This window comes from Balaenoptera physalus (assembly GCF_965194825.1).
Source record: "Balaenoptera physalus genome assembly, chromosome: 2".
Classification (NCBI taxonomy): domain Eukaryota; kingdom Metazoa; phylum Chordata; class Mammalia; order Artiodactyla; family Balaenopteridae; genus Balaenoptera; species Balaenoptera physalus.
In genome coordinates, this window is record NC_138883.1 from 67,748,065 (window position 1) to 67,772,350 (window position 24,286).

Consider the following 24,286-nt stretch of genomic DNA (forward strand, 5'->3'; position numbering starts at 1 on the left):
AAAAATAAAATAAATAAATAAATAAAATTAAATAAATAATAAATGTATGTACATGTAATAACCTATAAGGGAAAAGAATCTGAAAAAGAGTGTGTATATAACTCAATCACTGTGCTGTACACATGACACTAACACGACATTGTATATAAATCAACTATACTTCAATAAAAATAAAGTATGTACAAAAAATAGGACATCATATATTAAAAAAAAGACACACTACATACCTATCAGAATGACTAAAATCCAACACTGGCAACACCAGATGCTGGTGAAGACATGAAGCAACAGGAACTCTCATTCACTGCTGATGGGAATGCAAAATGGTACAGCCACCTTGGAAGACAGTTTGGCAGTTGGCAGTTTTTTACAATTCTAAACATACTCTGGCCATATGATCCAGCAATCATGCTCTTAGATAGTTACTGGAAGGAGTTGAAAACTTATGTCCACCCCAAAACCACCACATGGATGTTTATAGCAGCTTTATTCATAAATGCCAAGAGTTGGGAGCAACCAAGATGTCCTTCAATAACTGAATGAATAAATAAACTATGGTACATCCAGACAATGGAATATTAATTAGCAATAAAAAGAAATGAGCTATTAAGTCATGAAAAGACACAGAAGGGTCTTAAATGCATTTTACTAAATAAAAGAAACTACTCTGAAAAAGTTACATACTGTATGATTCCAACTATCTGATATTCTGGAAAACAATACTGTGGAGACAGTAAAAAATCAGTGGTTGTCAGGGATTGGGGGGAGGGATATATAGGTGGAGCACAGGGGATTTTAGAGCAGTTGAACAGTATGATATTGTAATGATGGATACATGTCATTATACATTTGTCAAAACCCACAGAATGTACAACACAAAGAGTGAACCCTAATGTAACTACAGACTTTAGTTGGTATTAATAATGTATTAATACTGGTTTATCAATTGTAACAAATGTACCACATTAATGCAAGAGATTAATAACAGGGGAAACTGGGGACGGGTGGGTAAGAAGATACATGGAAATCCTCTGTACTTTTCACTCATTTTCCTGCAAACATAAAACTGCTCTAAAAAAATAGTCTATTAATTAAAAAAAAACTAAAGCCAAAAAAGACATGCATCTAATGTAAAACAAAAGAAAGGGCCACATTTAATAAAGTGTTTGCCATATCTTGGAAATATTTGTGTAGCTTTGAATAATAACACCTTTCACTTTTACTTCTCCATAGATATTATATAAAATAACTCAAACCAAAGGAAAACAACACAGATATGATTTTGCATGTGCTTCAAAAAAAAGATAGCTTTAGGATTGTAGTCTTACATTGACAATGAATACACAAAGCATATAATACATACATATATTTGTATGTATTCATGTTCGCTATGACAGTCAATAAGTAACCCTAGCATGGAATTTTTCTTGAGGTATTTATTGGTATTTCAACATAACTGACCTTTAAAACAAATCCATTATTTAAAAAAGTATACTTGTTTTACGAAACAATTTAAAAGTTGACTAAATTTTCATTTCCTATTTAAGCATTCATGGACATAAAAGACTAGGCCAACTGAGTATTTTTAAAATGAATGAATGAACACATTGGTCAAATATTTTAATAAGACAACTGGGGCTCCCTACTTCTACTTTTTGCTTGTTTACATTACTTTTGGACCCATGGTTACTCTAAAGGGATTATAAAAGAGCAAAACTATTCTCATTACATTTTTGGTGATTATGTTTTAAGGAACTACAGCACGGTAGACAGAGTACGGGATTTAAAAGTCAAAAGCCAAAGTTCAAGTTCAGGCTCTGGCAGTTAGTCTCAAGTCATGTACTCAGTATCTCTGAGATTCGTTTTCCTCTGTAGAATGAGAGAACATATCTATTATGTTAAATTATCTGATATACAAGTGCACAAAAGAAGTTTGTTCTCTTTAAAAGGAAAAAAATACATCACATGTTCATATTTTTCAGCCAACGATCATGATCTGAGGATGCTGTGTTTGATAATAAAATATTTGTGAAGTGTAAAGCACTCTTTAAGGCACTGTAGTAAAAACACATTCATTTACATAGTATCTTAAAATACATGTTTTTTAAAGGTGCTCTAGTACTCACATAACAATCAGGGTGTAAATATTTTCACTCGATTAAAATAAGAACCGTCTACAGAACTGTACATTGTAGGTGATCAATAAGTATAGAGAAAAGAAAGCAAAAATGGCAGTATCAGAAGGAGTCAGGTAAAAGAATGCAAAATTCTTTAAGGCATTTCTTTAAATGAAACATTTCGTGACTTTACTTGATAAACTGAACCAGACTGAAACTGAATAACAATGATAAATGGTATGGTAAAGGGATAACAAGACAAAATACAAAAAGTTCCAGGTTTGAGTTCCAACTCTGCCATTAACTAGGGAACATTTAACCTTTTCTGGAGATATGAGAAGTGTATCTTATTTCCTTCACTGATTAAATGAAGAATATTTCACAAAACATGTTCTGCAGAATGCTAGTTCTCAGAGTTGGTTATAAGAAATAATCCCTAGAGGTGTTCCAAAGTCAACGGAGTTTGAGAATTATTGGCTAAATAAGTTTTTAAAATGCATATATTGGGCTTCCCTGGTGGCACAGCGGTTAAGAATCCACCTGCCAATGCAGGGGACACGGGCTTGAGCCCTGGTCTGGGAAGATCCCACGTGCCGTGGAGCAACTAAGCCCGTGTGCCATAACTACTGAGCCTGTGCTCTAGAGCCCGTGAGCCACAACTACTGATGTCCGCGCGTGTAGAGCCCATGCTGCGCAACAAAAGAAGCCACCACAATAAGAAGCCCGTGCTATGCAACGAAGAGTAGCCCCCACTCGCCGTAGCTAGAGAAAGCTCGCGTGCAGCAATGAAGACCCAATGCAGCCAAAAATAAATAAATAAATAAATTTTAAAAAATAAAATAAAATGTGTATATTATACTGCATTATGAATCTCCAAGAGGGGGATACAGTAAACTTTATTTTTAATCTTATTTCACCAAGGAAGAAACCTCACTAATTTGTGGAATCTACTAAAAACTCTGTCCCACCGTTCCTTCTAGCTTGAAAATCCTAGTTCCACAGGAGGTTCGTGAAGGACTTTGGAAAGTGGGTGCTACAGGACTGAGGAATTATAAGGGCTATGTTTGATTTTTTACTTTCTACTTTGATTTGTATATCCCTGGTGCTCATGAATTATTCTCTGTTCTGTTATTCTATGTGTTGTCATTGTAAGTGACCTCAAATTCTGTAGAACAAGTCAAGGTATAAATAAATAAATAAAATGTGAGAAATCTATTTAAAAAAGTAAGGAATGCATCTGTCCTCTCCTTTTATTTTAAACATTTGACTGTTCATCTCAATTCTGCTTCTACTCTCTGCATTTAACCTACTGTATATTCCTATAAGGGAAAAGTCTGTAAAAAACTCCCGGGTTTACCCACTCACAAATTACGTAGCATATTCTCTGTTTCTTAATATTCTATGTCACTTAAAACGCAATGCCAAAAATTCACATTACCAAAATTAGTCTTTGGCTTTCTCAATGACTTAATTAAAATCTGTTTTCTTATCTATAAAAGACCTGAAATAGATGAACACTAAGCTTTGTTTGAATTTTTCACTTTTATTGATGTATAATGACATACAATACACAGAATTTGTTCAGTTTTAACATATGTATATACCCATGAAACCATGAACACAGTCCAAACACTGAACATATCATTCATCACCCAAGGAAATTTTCTCAATGTACTTCTTTCCTTTTGGCCCTCCAACACCCTTCTCTATGTCCTGCTTTCTGTCACTATAGATTAGCTTGCATTTTTATGAATTTTATGTAAATGCAATTATAGATTATGTACTTTTTGTGTGTGTGTGGCTTCTTTCACTCAGTGTAATTACTCTGAGATTCATCCATTCATCTTTCACTCAGTGCAATTACTCTGAGATTCATCCAACAATACATACTGTATGTATTAATAGTATCTTCCTTTTAATTGTAGAATATCCCATTGTATAGATATACCATATTTGTTCATTCAATTCACCTGTTGATAGACATTTGGGTTGTTTCCAGTTTTGGGCTATGACAAAGAGCTGCTATAAATATTCATGTACAATGAATGTATATGATTTCATTTATCTTGAGTAAACACCTAGGAGTAGAATGGCTGGAGCATAAAATGGGTTTGTGTTTAACATTTTAAGGAACAGAGATACTGTTTTCCAAAGTGGGTGTACCATTTTACATTCCTACCAGCAATATATGAGAGTTCTAGTTCTTCTGCATCCTTGCCAAAGGTTGGCATGATCAATATTTTAAATTTTAGACCTTTTAATAGATGTATAGAGGTATCTCACTATGGTTTTAGTTGTATTTTTCTAATGATTGTTGACACTGAACTTATTTGTCACCCGCGTATCTTTTTAGCCAAATCTTTGTTCAAATCTTTTACCCTTTTAAAAATTGGGTTGTTCATTTTCCCTTTATTGAGTTTTGAGAAGTCTTTATTTCTATGAATTTAACGTTTATGAATCTATTAAACTGGGTCTTGCTAAATGACAATGCTTCATCTTCATGAAAGCAGATGGCAGAAAAGTGAGAGCAAAGAGCTAGGAAAAGGTAATTTCACACTTTGTTTGTTGAGGATGTGGAAGTAGCCTCCAGAAATTCATAGTGAGTAAGAAACTGAAGGATATTTCACTCACTCAAGAGCTGTCTTTGGTCATACTTGGAGTCAAGAAAACTTTAAGTTCTGATAGTGACTAATCATAATTGGGATGAAAAGAGGTAGAAGATAGCAACAGTATGTCCATTGGGGACTTCCTGCTACAAGATATATTTTCCCCTGCCTTGAAGAAAAGACACCAAGGTCATATGAACATTCACTTGGTATGTGTACTGGACAAGAGATCATTTAAAAGAGATCAGTCAAAATCCAGCCAGAGAAATGTTCTGATTTATAGTACAGTAAAATTTCTTCCCTACTGTGATCAGGAGAGTAATGATCAGTTAATCAAAGTCAGTTAATGTAAAGAATAAAAAAGGACCTGTGTTGTATATAAACATTTTAAACACTACCTTTTAACTTAAGGTCTAAAATGTATAATTGTCTGTCAATCTTGACGTAGATCCAAGACCTTTCCCTTGAGTACTGAGGTTCACTGACTGAAATTTTTTTCTTTCTTGCATAATGCACACCTATAAGGGATCACCTACAACTTCTAGTTTGTTTCTTTGAATTGAAATAAAAAAACTTATAAACATTTACAAAGCAATTTTAGTATTTTTCAAGATTTTCTAATGTCTTACAGTTTTTCTGTGGTTTTTTTTTACCTGCTACTAAATTAAGCAATAATTAAATCACCATCTTCATTGAGTCTAAGGCATGTAACTTAGTTTTATAGAAACAATCTTCTTTTCCTACTCATATCATTGACATAAACAGATTGGAATCAAATACAAAAAACTCTTTGGTAAGCAAAAAATTCAACTTGCAAACATACTAGCTGTCAACTGTCAGCATGTCAATAATGTGGTCAGCAACCACTGTTTTACCAAGGGAATAAAGGGCATCAGCTAATTTGATGTGTTGACTAGTGAAGATCAGTTCAGTTTCTATTTCATTTTGAAAGCTTATTTTCCCCTAAGAAAGATAGTGAAGTTGAACCAAAGAAAAATTAGTCCCCTGAAGGAGGGGCTCCAGTTAAAAGCTAGCATCGCTAGCAAGGGCTAAACCTTGTTCAGAGTGTAGACCTAAGGCAGTACATGTTTGCTTGACCAGATGATGTCTTTAGATCTAATTCAGTACCTCTTAACTTTCTCCACAAGAAGAACAAAAATTAAGATTCAGCACCAATGAAGCCTTGATCCACAACAGCTTATTAACAGCTAATTCTTTGCCGGCTACCTCGGGAAGGCGCATTCAGATGTAAGAGCATTAGGGGAAAAAGCATATAATGCCATTTCTCTCTCTCATCTACTATGACTTCCAGCTAGGTAACTTTTCCTTTTCTTAGGTTTCTGATGCTAGAGAGTAATTAATTCAGTGTGATTATGCAGGTGAGACAACAATAAGTAAAATAAATTAAAATTTGTCTACAAATTATTTAAGTAATCTCAGAATCCATTCTGTAACAACCAGCAAGTGGGGGAAAATCTTACTTGTATTAGAAATGAAAAAATTGCTAAAGAGGTTTCAAAAGATAAGGTTTACTTTAAACAAATGAGGATTCAACAATTTAATCTAGTAGACCAACGCTAACGACCCAAGCCACTAAAATCCTTAGACTATCAATACATTTACATGATAATATTTGCCAAACTTGTTGCAAACTGCTGTGCTCCTTCTATCTTTCCACTGAAACATCAACTACTGGGTAACTGCCAGGACTTCTCTTCTAGTATTCTGCTTCAGAAAACCATCTAAAGAAATGTAAGAAGCAGCTATAATCTAAACACCCCAAAAGAATATGCAAAATTGCAAGACAAATACCAAGAGAAGTGTTCTGAGATCTCTGCATTAAAAGTCATAATATTCTTGCTAATAATAAGTATTTACTACTCAGGTGAATAAATGTTTACAAAGAAGTAAATAAAGTTCAGGTGGTCAACAAATTCTAATGAAAAGAGTAAGAGATGATGGGGGGGTGGGATGAATTGGGAGATTGGGATTGACATATATACACTATTGATACTATGTATAAAATAGATAACTAATGAGAACATACTGTATAGCACAGGGAACTCTACTCAATGCTCTGTAGTGATCTAAATGGGAAGGAAAACCAAAAAAAAGGGGATATATGTATACATATGACTGATTCACTTTGCTGTACAGCAAGAAACTAACACAACATTGTTAAGCAACTATACTCCAATAAAAATTAAAAAAAAAAAGAGATAATGGAGAAAAATAATTCTTTAATTATTATTAACATTATATAGCCAGGGGCAGATGGTGTAACATAATAATGGCACAAATAAACATGCCACTTAAAAGTAAATATTTTAAAACTGGAAATTTAATAATTATGAAAAACTGTAAGAAAAAATTTTATAACTAGAAGTAATGAGAAAAAATGGAAACAATAGCATTTAAATGCTAGTTTTGACAAGGGAGAATAACTTAAGAAAGATGGTTAACACTAAAACAGGACTCTTCACAGAAGACATCCCAATTTTTCTATACTAATAGAATTTCCTTTTTATTATTATTTATTTATTTATTTATTTATTTAATTTTTGGCTGCATTGGGTCTTTTGTTGCTGCCCGTGGGCTTTTCTTCAGTTGCAGTGAGCGGGGGCTACTCTTTGTTGTGGTGCGCGGGCTTCTCATTGGGTGGCTTCCTTTGTTGCAGAGCATGGGCTCTAGGTGCACAGGCTCAATAGTTGTGGCTCACGGGCTCTAGAGTGCAGGGTCAGTAGTTGTGGCGCACGGGTTTAGTTGCTCTGCGGCATGTGGGATCTTCCTGGACCAGGGCTCGAACCTGTGTCCCCTGCATTGGCAGGCGGATTCCTAACCACTGCACCACCAGGGAAGCCCTAGTAGAATTTCTTATATCAGAACAACTCAGAGTATGTGGCTTATTAAATACAACTATAATTTATATGTAAATATTTAAAATAAATATGCTCCTTTATCTATGATTTAAAAAAAAACTTCTACTGTTAATTGGGTTTCCTAGAATGATCCAATGAGGAATACTGTGTTCTATACATGACATTATTTTCCCTCTGCAAGTGAATGACCTTATATATAATGTCCTTTATAGTTTCTTTATATCAGATCCTACTAGGAATATGGTGTCTTCCTTGAGTTACAGCACAAAAATCATTCCAAAATATGTAGATTTCATATACAAGTATTTAACACCCTGAATGACAAATTAGTTTCTTAGCATAAGATGCTCTGCCAGACAATTAGCAGCCCTGGAAGAAACAAGTTCCTTTATAAGGAGAGCCAAGCAACCAGGTCTTAAAGCAGAATTTTTGGGTCAGGCATGGTGGCTTATTAAAGTATCTCAGACAGACGGCATCTATTAGAACAAAGTGATTCTCAAAAACTCATATACAATCATAAATAAGCATCATAAAGAACTTCGTAGGCAAATTTTGCCTTAAAAAACACCATTTTTCACCTAGTCAGGTATAATAGCCATCTTCCAGGTCTCCACTTACTTCCAGAACTCACCCATCCCTCACACAGCTCAGACCATTCTCTTGTTAAAACATAAATCATATCATGGCATTAACCTCATCATACTTAAATCCCTATTTCTCTTGACCCCATAGTCTATCACTCTTTCTCTCTTCACTATAAGTACATCAGTCTTCTTCTAGGTCCTCCAAAACAATTTGTTCCTGCCTTAAGGCCTTTGCGGCACATATTAGTCCCTCTGCCTGGAATACGTGGCCCTGAAATTTTCACTAACTGGTTCCTTCGTGTGATTCGGGTCTCAATTAAAACATCACCTTATCAAAGGTGATTTCCTTTGATGGTGATTTCACTTACTCTAGAACAGCCCTCTGAGCCAGTGTCTATCATATATCACCCTAATTTGGTGTTTTCATATCACCTAAATGCCTGATGTTATCCTGTTTCCTAACTTGCTTACTTTGTTTGTTGTCACTACTATATTAGCTCCAAGAGAACAAAGAACTTGTCTGTCCTGTTTATTACAGAATCTCTAGGGCCCAGCAAAACACCTACAGAGCCACTTAACATAATTGAGTAAGTAAATTACTTTAACCAGAATTTTCTCAAACCATAAGCGCTAGTCTCTGACCTAGAGTATATTCATATAAATTTGTGGCAGGATAATGTTTGTAAAGTTTTATGAATAAGATGAAACTGTGCACTTTCCATTGGTATGATAATTAGTTACTTTGGGTTACACAATTCAGTCTGGAAGTAGAAGCTAAGCTTGGCACTTTCCTGGTTTTACAACTGTGAGAACTGAAGTCAGAAAGTAAAATACAAGAATTAATAAACGTTTAATAATGAAAAAAATTAATGAAAAACTATATGTCAAAAAAATCCATGGAACAGTTTAAATCTCAAGGTACACATAGGACTATTAACAACTGTCAAAAACAGCATGTAATCAAGAAACATTTGTTTAATGAATCATAAGATCTTGATTACATAATTATAGTTCAGTAGATGTAAAGCAGAACCTATATTTTGTTTTAATGCAATAAATTTGTGTTTAACTTTTTATATTAGATTCATAGTCTTAATATTTAGCCTTGTAAGCAAAGCCTTTACTTTCCTAGTGAAGTAAATTCTCAATATAGCTCTCTGTTGCATTTTACTGGTTATATAAATTATCTCCACAGGAGACAATGATCTCAGGTAAAAAAATTTGATCAGCGTTTTCCCACTTTACAGAGATGCAACATATTGAAGTGAAAATATCAGCAGCAGAAATCATCTATAGACTGCTCAGTTATGTTTCTATTCCTGTAGGTACATGAAAATAGCAAGCATCACTATCAAGATGTGGGGAAAAAAAAAATCGGGTTGTCAGCTTAATAGAAATTATGCAGGTTTAAATTCTGTGCTGTACAATGTCCATTATCTATCTATGTTAGCTCCTTTCTAATGCTCTAAGGCTTTTTAAATCATTAAAAAAGAAAAATGTTTAATCCCCTTTTCCATAAATCCAAGTTGTTCTCAATACTTTGGACAGGAAGCAAGCATATTCAGCTTTTTTACATTGCTTTTTCAAATGTATCATCTCAAATGGAAAGTAGGGGTCAGTAATAGCCACATTCTAGTATACCATCAATCTGTCACTGGAATTCAGTTCCATGTCCAGAGAATAAATGACAGTAGGATACTGAAGAATGGATTAAGTCCAGCTGATACAGAGTTACCATGAATGAAGTAATGAGAAAAAAGAACTATGATAACAACATACAGAATATCCAATACATTTGTTTCAAAATCACAGTACAGCAGGTAACAGTAAGAAGCAATAATGCTAACAGACTAATCTAAAACTAAAAAGTTCAGAACCAAGTTACATAATGAAGTGATGTTATTAATAGATATTTTAGATAGTACTATAGTAAAAGGGATGTCTAAATCTGTATTACTGATGTTTAGATACAGGTCTACTATTAACAAAGTAATACGATAAAACGTAAATAAAAATATCACAGATGCTAACTTCTGTTTACTGAACATGTGACCTTGGGCAAATCACTAATCTTCCTGGATTGGTTTCCTCATTTGCAAAAATGAAGGTAATAATGCTGCCTTCAATAATTATATCTCTTAACTTTACAGTGAGGGCTCAACGAGATAATGAATATGAAAGAATCTTACAAAGTCTAAAACCCTACAAAAATAGTAGCTATATTGTGGGGAAGGAAAAGCTAAATTTACCTTTATATGTTCTAAAACAGCAGTGGCAACATTTGTATGGAGATCAATAAGTCTTTTTTTTTCAAGGAGTTCTGGCAAAGAACTACAAGTATCAAAAAATTGAAAATTAACCATTAAATTCTCTAAGGAAATGACATAAATTTTAATAAAACACACACCTGGTTGCTTCCTCTGAGGATACTTGGAACAGTAAAACAGGGACAAAATTACATGTTAAACTATCAACTGAACTTAATCTCTAGGCTTGAACACATACAGTATTTACCACTTTAATACAGTTGAAATGCTTCTTATTTTAAAATAACCTGCCTCCCAAATATCATTATTCTACCACTTAACTTTCTGATTCCAAAATTTGGAGGTTTAGAATAAAATCAGATTAATGTGAAATTTCTAAAACACGAAACTCTCTCTCCTTGATGGCATTTAAAGTATGAAAAAGATACTGCTTAAACTGTAGCTAATAAAGTAATAGCAGCAATGATAAAATTAACAATAACTCACCTTACTTTATCAGCGATACTATCTCGGTGGCAAAATTACCCCCATTATACAATTCTAACTAGTAAAAGGAACAAATGATCTGCTATATAAAAAGGAGGGAACTTAAATCAGCTTGAACATATTAAAAACACAATTTAGTTCTTTAGTCTTAAAGGTATATGCTATTACTATTATTTCCTATCATGAAAAATATTAATCAATTTTTTAACCTCCAAAATAAATCTTATCAACAGAAAGATTTCAAAGAGGATAAACTGCCTGCTTACCTAACGGCTGATGTTAACTTAGCAGTATTGTCAGACAGCATACTTATGGCTCCTTCATCTTCCCCTTCTAGTCCCTGGAAGGAAAAAAAGGTCCCAGTAACTACTCAGAAATCCCAAGCCCAAGCATGAAAATCAATATATTCCTAAGATCACTGATAAACAGTAAGATTCTGGTCACCCAGGATAATAATTCTTCCCTTCTAAGGAGCAAGCATCTGCATTTTTGACAGTTACAGAAAAGTTCTAGTCACCACCAATCTAATGAATGGTTGGATGACTAAAAAAAGGACCAGCTGGCATTTTCAGATAAAGAAATAGGCCCAGAGACTTGCCTGGTGGCACAGTGGTTAAGAATCCACCTGCCTATGCAGGGGACATGGGTTCGAGCCCTGGTCCAGGAAGATCCCACATGCCACGGAGCAACTAAGTCCATGCGCCACAACTACTGAGCCTGCGCTCTAGAGCCCGCGAGCCACAATTACTGAGCCCACGTCCCATGACTACTGAAGCCCGTGCGCCTAGAGCCCGTGCTCCATAACAAGAGAAGCCACCGCAATGAGAAGCCCGTGCGCCGCAACAAAGAGTAGCCCCCACTCGCCATAACTAGAGAAAGCCCACACGCAGCCAAAAATAAATAAATAAATTTATTAAAAAAAAGCAAAAAGAAAAAGAAGTAGGCCCAGAGACTTGCCACAGGTCACACAGTAATAAATAGTACAGCTGAAATTTGAAGTTAGATCAAAAATATAGTAAAATGAGCAGCACGGGAACATACATCTCTAAAATATACTCACATTATACATTTTTTCAAATCATAAATTCGTATTTTTTTAAAGAGTTCACTCTTCTCCTTAGAACTTAGATTTCTTTTTAAAAAAGATCTCTTATGTAAGTTGAGAATATTTTTTTTTGTTATTAAAGCAATGAATGGCCTTGAATTTTTGTAAGGAAAAAAAGTTAACCTCTTTCTCCCTCCAGATGTCCTTCTGCTTCCCTATATTTCCAAGAAAGTAAACAGAATCTTACCATAATGCTTTTAAGTCGTTTAACCTCATCTTCCTGTGCTCTGTAAGACTCTAGTTCTTGCTGAACTGATTCTGCAACTTCTGGGAATGGACTGAAACAGTATTGCACAAGAGGAACTATAAGTATGAGATTAGAAGATTGATTTTTGTGTGAATTTTGAAATATATACAATGAGGATTTATTATTATTTCAAATGTATTCATTTAGATTTGAATGTATATTATATATAACACAGGCAGAAAACATTTAGGATAAATACAACTATATATCCTTGTGATATCTATTTACACTGTAAATACTATTTCTTTAAAATGCATATCATAATACTTATACATATAAACAAATTTAAATTTTATTTCTATTCTTTTCATTAACTGTATCAATTTTCTCTTCACCTATACACTATTAGAAAAAATAAAAAGATATTTAAGTGACTGAAAAACAAAGGAAGAGAAACCACAGTATATCAAACATGAATTAAATATTACCAGCCAAATTAACATATAGTGTCAAAGGGTCCATGTAACTACAAAGATGTACTAAAAAATATTACATGCTGTGAAAAAAACTGTAACTGTGAAAAAAAATCTTTTAATTCTGTAAATTCAATATCTAGAACACCACTGGTAAAAATAGAATGTGGGCCCAGTTTTTGTTTGTTTGTTTTGTTTTTATTAATTTTTACTGGAGTATAGCTGCTTAACAATGTTGTGTTAGTTTCCGCTATACAGCAAAGTGAATCAGTTATACATTAGGCCACAGTTTTGTTGGTCCAGTCCCTGATATCTTCCCAGTAAGTGCAGTTTAGCAGCGATTTCCAGACTTCAGAGACAACTGATCTGCAATCACTGAGCAGCTCAGGTAGAAAAAGTGTCATGCAGCATCAATCTTGAATATATCTAGATGAATGTATGCTGACCATGAAATGGTTCCTAACATGAGTATTTTTCTTTTTTCTTTTTTTGACGTCTTTATTGGAGTATAATTGCTTTACAATGTTGTGTTAGTTTCTGCTGCATAACAAAGTGAATCAGCTATATGTATACATACATCCCCATATCCCTTCCCTCTTGCATCTCCCTCCCACCCTCCCTATCCCACCCCTCTAGGTGGTCATAAAGCACCAGCTGATCTCCCTGTGCTATAACATGAGTATTTTTCATCTACAGCCTTAGGGGAGGCCAGAAGCTTTTTCTCCTTTAAGAAAGAAATGGTCACTTCCCCCTTCCTCCACGCTGACACTTGATAACACTTCACTAATGATCAGCACAGAAATGACAAAAGCTCCTGAAAGGATTTTGAGAAACACAGTCCAGTTTTACATGACAACTGCAGGCCCTAACGGAGGTCCAGCAGAGTCCATGTTGTCAGAAAACAGCAGTGAGCAGGTAAAATGTGCTGGTTAAACTAAATGATCCTTAAAATCTCTAGTGCCTTTAGGTCTCAGGGCTAACAGATGATAATAACTGCTTGTATTTATTGAGTGTTGACTGTATGACAAACACTATCCTAAGAATCTGTCTCTATTGTCTCATTTAATTCTGACCACAGTCTTGGTGAGGTACATATACACTACTGACAGCTAAGACCAGGGACTTTAGAATCTGCCAGAACTGGTTTTTATACCTGGTTTTACCAATGAAAGCTGGATGATTTGGGGCAAGTTACTTCTTTATATTATGTCAATCTTCACAACAACCTTCTGAAATAGGACAATAGGTAGAAGTATCATCCCACATTTTACTGATGAGGAAAATGAAGCTCAGAGAGATTTAAGTAGCTTGTTTAACTCTATGCTGTCTCCCAGCATCTGTGCCCACATTGCTATTGTAGCATGACATTCAGAGTGAGGGCTATTCCTACTTGACAAACAAAAAACTAAAGTTCTTACTATTCAATTGACCTCTTAAGTTGTTCCTAAACATATGGTCTAAAGAAAATATTCAAAATTTCCATATATGAATAAAGAAATTGTTTTCTTAAGCTTTTGTTTTTCTATTAGGGAATGTGAACTTTAAAATTAACTTTAAAATATCCTGCATCCTCTATAAATAATGTAAATTCTTATACTTTACCATTCTAAAAGGAAATGTAGACTATATATAGGATTCCAAAGAGAAGAAAATAATTTAAAATAAATCATAACAGTACCCAAAATTGCATTAGTCAGAGAGAAAGATAGTGACTTTTCATTGCAGAGAAACTAAAATTCTTTGTTATAGCAATGTGATTTTCCAGTGTTTAAAAAAAAAGTTATAAATAAAAAAAAGATAAAACGTACAAAAAAACCAATTGTATTGAACCAAGTCTACATCCTATTTCTCTTTAAACATAAATGAGACCAAAAAGAACAGCCATATCAAGGAGATATACATATATATATATATATATATATATATATATATGTAGACAGATAGATAGATACAGTAACAGTTGAAATAGTCCAGATTATAATAAATAACATTGTATTTCCATAATTGTTGATGAGCAACATTCTTTTTCTCTCAGAGGAATGATTTTTTTGTTTGTTTTTTAGAATGATTCCTCTAGCCATAATGACCACTAGACAACTTTTATAGCAGTTACTGAGCTCATGAAGTACCTCAACTTTAAGGGGTCATAGCAACACATGGGATCTGCATATCTACCTATAATAAATCACATGGCAAATTGTTACAATTTTTTCACCTATTATTTCTAATGTACTTTGAATAAATCTTGTTTTCAGGCTTAGGTATTTTCTCCACAGATATCTAAAATTGGGTTTGTATGAAGGCAAACATGGAACAAAAAAGGAAAATCACACCTTGATGTTTCCCTATCACAAAAACCGATTTTAATGAAAGGTAGAAATGGTGCTGCAGAGGGTCAATGGGGATAGAAATGAAATTCAGAAAGACTATCTGTAAAATCTATAAAATCATATGGTGTGAACTTATTGAAAAGGGAAGTGGCCCCCACAAAACAACTAACAAAAACAACATAAGAACTAGGAAATTAAGCAATAAAACAGAGCTCCATAGACTATTTAATTATAGTTCTTATTCATGGTGTAGATGAACCACTGTGACCTGTTTTGATTTTTTTTTTTTATAAACCCATTAAGTCATATGACATCTGCATATCTTTTTAGGGGGTGAATCTTTTACTTATTGTTTTTCTTATTTACCTTCCTTTATGTTTCTGCCAAAATTTATCAGCTGGAGTTAAATCATAAGACTTCTTGTTTTTTCTCTTTGGTCTAGCACCAGCTGGGGAATTCTCCACTCCTGAAGACTCTTCCAAATTAACTCTGTTCAAGTGGAAATCCTAGGAAAAAGTAATTCTGTTTTAAATAACAGTTTTCTGAATTTAAGAACATTGCCTACAATAAGAAAAATAACACAGATTCTTACTGCCTTTTCTACTATTTCCAAGGACAAAATACAGATCTGAAATTAAAAGACCTCCATCCAATGTTTTGTTACATAAAGGTACCTTTAATTGTTTATGTATTTTAATTTAGTAGTAGATGCATATGATTACAATTTCAAAAAACACATAAAACCGTGTTAAGGTTCTTGTGTATCCTTCTAGAAAAATATTTTTGTATATGTCAGCAAACATATCCTTTAAATTTTAAAGAATGCGATTACATTATACATACTTTGTACTTTACTTTTCTCATTTAATAATGTATCAATATTTTGAGCTCTTCCTGTATTTGAATATGCATATCTACCTCATTTTTATCATGTCTACATAGTAGACAAATATTTGGCTACATTTATTTGACCACATCTCTTGATGCTTAATTGTTTCCAGTAACAAACATAACCTTAAATGTAATTTTTAAACTCTTAGGGAGTCTTAACAGTCTGACCTGTTACTTGATGGATCGCATTTAAAAAAAAAATTACAACAGAAGCTACAATAATAATAGAACTCCCTTTCACATAAATGCTAAGAGCCAGTCATACTAATAGTTGCTAAGCTTTTCTGCGTAGACATAATTTTACTCACGTGAGGCTTCATTTTTTTTGCCCTTTCTCAAAAAACAAACATACAAAAAAACAAAACAAAAGTGAGCTATCTTTTCTATTCTTTCTCCCTCCTTCTTGCATTAGACTTGTGGGTTCCTTTATGTAATAGCAGTATGTTATGGTTCAACTCTACTCTGAAGAATAGTGAGCTAGAGATAAAATTTGGATATCAATAAGCAAATGAATGATGAGCAAAAGAAATTATATGGAGAAATTATCTAGCATGACTGTGATACAATCATCTTCGTTCTAAGATATAAGTTCTTAATGATTAAACTTCTAGGTCTTAGCAAATTAACTGTACTGAATATAATTTAATTTCCTCTTGACAGGAAAAGGTCATTAATACTGACCTTGGATCCTTAGACCATACCCTGTAACTTTCTCAAATAAATCCTTTATAATAGCTTACTTCCTTGTCATTTTCCCCATGACATAAAAAAAAAGAGTGCAAAATATATAGATGTCTAACTGCCAGTAGAGTAACAAGCCTCTTGACAAAGAAGAGTATACTATATTGTATTTCAACCTGTTAGTATTATGTCTTTCCTATGGGCTCCTTATATTATCATAGGATAAACATAACATAATATAACCCTATTTAATCCCTTTTCCCATCCCATACCTTAACCTCACCTTGGCACAGCAAATCATCCACATAGGAAGAAAGTACAATAAACAGGTGTTAACAGCTACATCTGAGAAGAACTTTTGTTTTTAAAAGTTATCTAACAAAACAAAGATACTGAAGAAAAGAAACATTTTTAAATAGTTAAGCTTTATTAACTAGAATTTCTAGTGAAGTACTATTTCCGTGGTGATGACACACAGCTCATTCAAAACACAAGTAACTTGTTAGCAAAATTACTGCTCTAAAAATAGGACAGCATATTATTACTAAAGTATTGATGGAATACTTAAAACACAAAATGATAAAGGAATCAAAGATGTTAAGAGTTTTGAGAAATAACATAATAGCGGCAAGAAACATTCCTATTGTTTACACTAATAGCCAGGCAAATAAGGAGAAGTAATTTCAGTCTTGAAAATTGGGAAATCAGAACATTCTGTGCTACTCAATCATGTTAAAGGAACTGAAGACATGGGTATAGAAGACAACAGAATTAGTTTTCACATGGTAAAGTCTAATCTATTCCCACTGATATTCACACTTTCCTGACTTAGAAAACTGGACAAGGGTGTGCCAAATCACCAGATATAAGTAAATCCCACTGGGAAAACATGGGTAAGTCTTCAGTGGTCTTGTTTTCCTTACATGAGTTAAAGCAGACCAGGAGAGGCAGACAGAGCTAATATTAACAAAGTTACATTTGGGTAATATAGGTTAACACCTATTTATGCAGAGCTAAGATTTATATTCACATGAGAAAAAAAGCCAAGCAAAGTAAAAGTAACTTTTATTTTGGCAAGGAATTGCGCCAAATCTAATTAAGTCTCTAGATCTATCAGTTTACAGGAAATACTGGAAAAAAGAGAAATAATGTCAAATTGTACCCCACAAAGATACAATCAACCAAATGCAGAATGTCATATATCTTTAAGAAAACGAGTGCTTCTAAATGTTTTGCTAATAACCTTTTAAAAGTATATATTAACTTGGAAATGACTTCCTTTTCTCTTCTTGAGTGGCAAGAACAAAATAAACTTTACTAAAGTCCTTATGTAATTAGTACAAATTCTGATTTAATATTTTAAATAATGAGGGTCAGTAGCAGAGGGCCAAAGGCACAAACAAGGGCACCTAAGATTCAAAAAAACAAAGGTCAACTAAAGGACAAGACACGGCAATGAAATAATGTCCACCCTTTGCCTAAAACTACTCATTGCAGTTGAACAATCAGATCCACAGCCCTTGCAACCAAGACACGACAAAAAGGAATCATGACTTTCTAATTACTAATTTTGCTTCTTATGTCCTGAGAAAAGGAAAGGGACACTGCAAAGTTTTTCATCAGAAGAGTGTATCTCCCATGTTAAAGGACAACAATCACCTTACTGACACACAGAGAGGCTGTGTGAATTTTCACAGCAGTTTCCAGGGCCTGATATATAAACATTATCAATGTTCTGGATTTTCAGGCAAAGATATTTAATATAAAAAGCAAGCTCCAATTTCAAGTTAAACTTGAAACTCCCATCTACAACTTTTACTCCATCTTGTGGAGGTGGAGGGTATAACTATTAAGAATTTTGAAAGCTCGGAAGAAACCTCAAAAGCTGCAGTTTTAACAATCAACAAAAAATGGCTTGCTTACAATTGGTTATGATACCTCAGTTGTAGTTTTTTCACATCTAGAAAGTGTATTAAAATTAATGAACAGGATTAACTCATTGTAAGTTGTATAGGTTGTTATATCCAATTTTCTCAGAGACTATTTTCACAAGACCTAAATATTCTAATAATAATGTTACTGAGAAAAGACGGCTTAAAGGGTAATATGGAATCTGAGAACCTCGCCTAAGAAAGAAAGTTAACTAGAGATGTGCATTGCTCTATTATTTATAACAAAAAATAAAAACAACAATAACCCAAATGTCCACAGGAATCCACTATTGTAACCTCCACGCAAGCTGGGATCATGTCTCCTTTGTTTACCTTGTAGCCCAGTGACCAGCAGTGTCTGGTACAGAGGAGGCACTTAATAAATATTTGTTGAATTGAATTCCTTGGAAACACATGGTTTCCAACTTTTTATTCTGTGAAGTGAAGAAGATTAGAACAAAGCCCCCCAAACCCCTACCATATACTTTTACCGTCTTGTATTTTTAAAATAATATTTTAACTTCAAATAGTAGAAAATAAAAATTAATATATCTCACAAGGATACAAGGTCAGTTGTAAAAACTCATTTCATATTCCTTATTATTCTCATTTCACTCTGCAATAGTAAAACCCTCAAAATCAGTATTAGCCTTGTCTAGTTTTAGGGAATGTCTGCCATAACTTATGTTTCCCAATTTCTCTTCTGACAATGGGGACTCAGCATATTCCTTTACATTGCAATTACCTGTACACACATCTTATCACCTGCACTCAAAGCATCATGTACTTTAATTTCCCCCAGGAACTCTTCAAGTTTAGGAATTAGAAAGGATCCCGGTATCTTGATGCGCTATATGGCCTCCACACACCACTGGCAGGAATGAAGAGGTGACCCCTGATGTGTATGCTCTAAGATCCTTGCTCCCACCCAACAGGCAGGGCCCCACCAACCAAATCTAATTTGAGACTACCAAAACTATCTCATCATGCCACCCCTTTTCAGATTCCATCTCTCATTCTTACTGGATTCCTGAAACCATTCTGTCTACCCTCTGGAACTCATACTCAGTCATCAGCAAAATCTCCTATTCTGAACATCTACTCTCAACTTCCACTGAACACTTTCTTGCTCTAGTTGAACACCAACTGGCTATCCCCTGTAGCCTTCTCAGACCACAACCTTTTTTTTTTTTTTTTACTTGTCACACATCTCAAACCACTGGACCCAGGATTGGGCTAGGTGTCTTCCTTGTTACTCCCAGACTCTTCACTTGTCCTCTTCCCTAAAACAACTCCAGCTTTGAAACTCCCATCGTCAGCCTATAACCGTAATTCTTCATCAGAGACAATTTTGCCCCTCTCCACCCCATGGGAATATTTGACAATGAAGACATTTTGGTTGTCCAGAACTAAGGATTGCTACTGGTATCTAGAGGGTAGAGGTCAGGGATGCTGCTAAACGTCCTACAATACACAGGGCAGCCCCCTACAGCAAAGAATTATCAGGTCCAAAATGTCAATAATGCCAAGGTTGAGAAATCCTGCTCTGTAGTCATCCTGGTCACTAATGCCTCATACAGACCTGCAGGACACTCTTATCTCCACAACCAACTCTTCTCTTTCGATCATTCCCCAATAGGGAATACACAAACATGCTGTACTTTCTCTCATTTAAAAATCTTTTTTTGACTTCACGTCCCCTTCCAGCAGTCACCCCTTTTCTCAGCTCTCCTATACAGCAAAACTCTTTCAAGGTTTGTCTATATTCTCTCACCTATGCCTCTTCTTCCAATCTCTCTTATACCCACTTCAGTGTTTAACCCCTACACTACAGAAGCCACTCTTTTTTTTTTTTTTAACATCTTTATTAGAGTACAATTTCTTTACAATGGTGTGTCAGTTTCTGCTTTATAACAAAGTGAATCAGTTATACATATACATATGTCCCCATATCTCTTCCCTCGTGCATCTCCCTCCCTCCCACTCTCCTTATCCCACCCCGCTAGGTGGTCACAAAGCACCGAGCTGATCTCCCTGTGCTATGCGGCTGCTTCCCACTAGCTATCTATTTTACGTTTGGTAGTGTATATATGTCGATGCCACTCTCTCACTTTGTCCCAGCTTCCCCTTCCCCTTCCCCATATCCTCAAGTCCATTCTCTAGTAGGTCTGCATCTTTATTCCCGTCTTGCCCCTAGGTTCTTCTGACAATCTTTTTTTTTTTTTTTTTTAGATTCCATATATACGTGCTAGTATACGGTATTTGTTTTTCTCTTTCTGACTTATTTCACTCTGTATGACAGTCTCTAGGTCCATCCACCTCACTACAAATAACTCAGTTTCGTTCCTTTTTATGGCTGAGTAATATTCCATTGTATATATGTGCCACATCTTCTTTATCCATTCATCTGTTGATGGACACTTAGGTTGCTTCCATGTCCTGGCTATTGTAAATAGAGCTGCAATGAACATTTTGGTACATGACTCTTTCTGAATTATGGTTTTCTCAGGGTATATGCCCAGTAGTGGGATTACTGGGTTGTATGGTAGTTCTATTTTTAGTTTTTTAAGGAACCTCCACACTGTTCTCCATAGTGGCTGTACCAATTTACATTCCCAGCAACAGTGCAAGAGGGTTCCCTTTTCTCCATACCCTCTCCAGCATTTATTGTTTCTAGATTTTTTGATGATGGCCATTCTGACCTGTGTGAGATGATATCTCATGGTAGTTTTGATTTGCATTTCTCTAATGATTAACGATGTTGGGCATTCTTTCATGTGTTTGCTGACAATCTGCATATCTTCTTTGGAGAAATGTCTATTTAGGTCTTCTGCCCATTTTTGGATTGGGTTGTTTGTTTTTTTGATATTGAGCTGCATGAGCTGCTTGTATATTTTGGAAATTAATCCTTTGTAAGTTGCTTCCTTTACAAATATTTTCTCTCATTCTGAGGGTTGTCTTTTCATCTTGTTTATGTTTTCCTTTGCTGTACAAAAGCTTTTAAGTTTCATTAGGTCCCATTTGTTTATTTTTGTTTTTATTTCCATTTCTCTAGAAGGTGGGTCAAAAAGGATCTTGCTGTGATTTATGTCATAGAGTGTTCTGCCTATGTTTTCCTCTATGAGTTTGATAGTGTCTGGCCTTACATTTAGGTCTTTAATCCATTTTGAGTTTATTTTTGTGTATGGTGTTAGGGAGTGTTCTAATTTCATTCTTTTACACGTAGCTGTCCAGTTTTCCCAGCACCACTTATTGAAGAGGCTGTCTTTTCGCCACTGTATATTCTTGCCTCCTTTATCAAAGATAAGGTGACCATATGTGCGTGGGTTTATCTCTGGGCTTTCTATCCTGTTTCATTGATCTGTATTTCTGTTTTTGTGCCAGTACCATACTGTTTTGATGACTATAGCTTTGTAGTATAATCTGAAGTCAGGGAGCCTGATTCCTCCAGCTCCATTTTTCTTTCTCAAGGTTGCTTTGGCTATTCAGGGTCTTTTGTGTTTCCATACTAATTGTGAATTTTTTTGTTCTAGTTCTGTGAAAAATGCCATTGGTAGTTTGATAGGGATTGCATTGAATCTGTAGATTTCTTTGGGTAGTATAGTCATTTTCACAATGTTGATTCTTCTAATCCAAGAACATGGTATATCTCTCCATCTATTTGCATCATCTTTAATTTCTTTCATCAGTGTCTTATAATTTTCTGCATACAGGTCTTTTGTCTCCTTAGGTAGGTTTATTCCTAGATATTTTATTCTTTTTGTTGCAATGTTAATGTGAGTGTTTTCTTAATTTCAGTTTCCGATTTTTCATCATTAGTGTGTAGGAATGCAAGAGATTGCTGTGCATTAATTTTGTATCCTGCTACTTTACCAAATTCATTGATTTGCTCTAGTAGTTTTCTGGTAGCATCTTTAGGATTCTCTATGTATAGTATCATGTCAACTGCAAACAGTGACAGCTTTACTTCTTCCTTTCCAATTTGGATTCCTTTTATTTCTTTTTCTTCTCTGATTGCTGTGGCTAAAACTTCCAAAACTATGTTGAATAATAGTGGTGAGAGTGGGCAACCTTGTCTTGTTCCTGATCTTAGTGGAAATGGTTTCAGCTTTTCACCATTGAGGACGATGTTGGCTGTGGGTTTGTCATATATGGCCTTTATTATGTTGAGGAAAGTTCCCTCTATGCCAACTTTCTGGAGGGTTTTTATCATAAATAGGTGTTGAATTTTGTCAAAAGCTTTCTCTGCATCTATTGAGATGATCATATAGTTTGTCTCCTTCAGTTTGTTAATATGGTGTATCACATTGATTGATTTGCGTATAGTGAAGAATACTTGCATTCCTGGGATAAACCCCACTTGATCATAGTGTATGATCCTTTTAATGTGCTGTTGGATTCTGTTTGCTAGTATTTTGTTGAGGATTTTTGCATCTATGTTCATCAGTGATATTGGCCTGTAGTTCTCTCTTTGTGACATCTTTGTCTGGTTTTGGTATCAGAGTGATCAGAAGCCACTCTTACCAAATTCACTAATAACCCTGACACTGCCACATGCAATGGTGACTCTTAGTCCTCAGCATTTGTACAAGTTAATTTCTATCTCCTGTTTGAAACATTTAATTCATTGGCTTCCAAAACAACACAGACCTAGTTCTCATACCTCACTGGCTGCTACTTCCTATATTATATTGCTCATTCCTACTCACCACACCAATATCTAAATGCTGAAATGCCTCAGAGATCAGTTCTCTCTTCTATCTATACTCACTCCCTTGGTGACCTCATCTTACCTCTTGGCTTTAAATGCCATCTATATATGAACTACTTCTAAATTTATTTCTCTAGACTAGATGTTTCTCCTTAACTCCAGGCTCATATATCTAACTATCTAATGATATCTACACTTGAATATCTTAATGGGCATCTCACATTTAACATGTCCAAAACTCAACCTCTGATCGTCCCCCAAAAACTGCTTCTCCCACGTCTTTCCCATCTCAATAAAGAACATCTGTCCATTTGCAAAGGCCAAAACTTTGGAGTCATCTTTGGCTCCTCTCGCTTACATCTCACATCCAATTCATCGGTCAATCCTATACTCTACATTCAATAGATTATCACAACCCTCACCATTGCCATCTCGGTGTAAAACACCATCATCTCTTGCTAAGATAACTGCAACTCCTAACTGGTCTCCTTGACTCTTCCTATGCCCCCAAAGAGTCTTTTTCAATATAGTAGCTAGGATGATACTCTTAAAATGTGTATCAGATATCATTCCTTTACTCAAAACTATGTGAGGCTCTCTGCTTCCCTCAAATTAAAAATCAATATCCTTACAGTGGCCTTTAATGTCCTATGCTACATTGCATCCCGTGTTCTATTTAACTTCATCTCCTGCTACTTTTCCCTGCCTTACTTGCTCTGGCCACTTTGGCTGCCTTGCCATCTTTTAAACATATCAGGCATCCTTCTGCCTGGAATGCTATTCTCCCAAATAGCTACATAATTTACTACCTTCTCTCCATTAGATCTTTCCTCAAATGTCTCTTTTTCAGTGAGGTCTTCCCAATTTTAAAACTGCAATCCTGGGGGCAGCTTCAAGATGGCGGAAGAGTAAGATGCGGAGATCACCTTCCTACCCACAGATACATCAGAAATACATCTACAGGTGGAACTGCTCCTATAGAACACCTACTGAACACTGGCGGAAGACCTCAGACCTCCCAAAAGGCAAGAAACTCCC

General features: G+C 34.9%; 1 protein-coding gene across 6 annotated transcripts in view; it reads right to left on the reverse strand.

Annotated features, from left to right (window-relative positions):
- The window catches only part of SCFD1 (sec1 family domain containing 1), a 132,001-nt gene that overhangs the window by 62,116 nt on the left and 45,599 nt on the right, over positions 1 to 24,286 (reverse strand). For 4 of the 6 annotated variants that reach the window (XR_014261130.1, XR_014261131.1, XM_082452126.1 and 1 more), the window contains exons 11-14: positions 15,401 to 15,540; positions 12,232 to 12,322; positions 11,206 to 11,279; positions 10,436 to 10,517 (exon numbers count right to left, since the gene is read on the reverse strand). Coding sequence is in view for 2 of the 6 variants with exons in the window: in XM_082452126.1 (XP_082308252.1) it covers positions 10,436 to 10,517; positions 11,206 to 11,279; positions 12,232 to 12,322; positions 15,401 to 15,540 (387 nt within the window). In the remaining 4 variants the exon portion in view is untranslated. The remainder of the gene's footprint in view (positions 1 to 10,435; positions 10,518 to 11,205; positions 11,280 to 12,231; positions 12,323 to 15,400; positions 15,541 to 24,286) is intronic. The other 2 variants (XR_014261132.1, XR_014261133.1) reach the window with 1 other exon arrangement.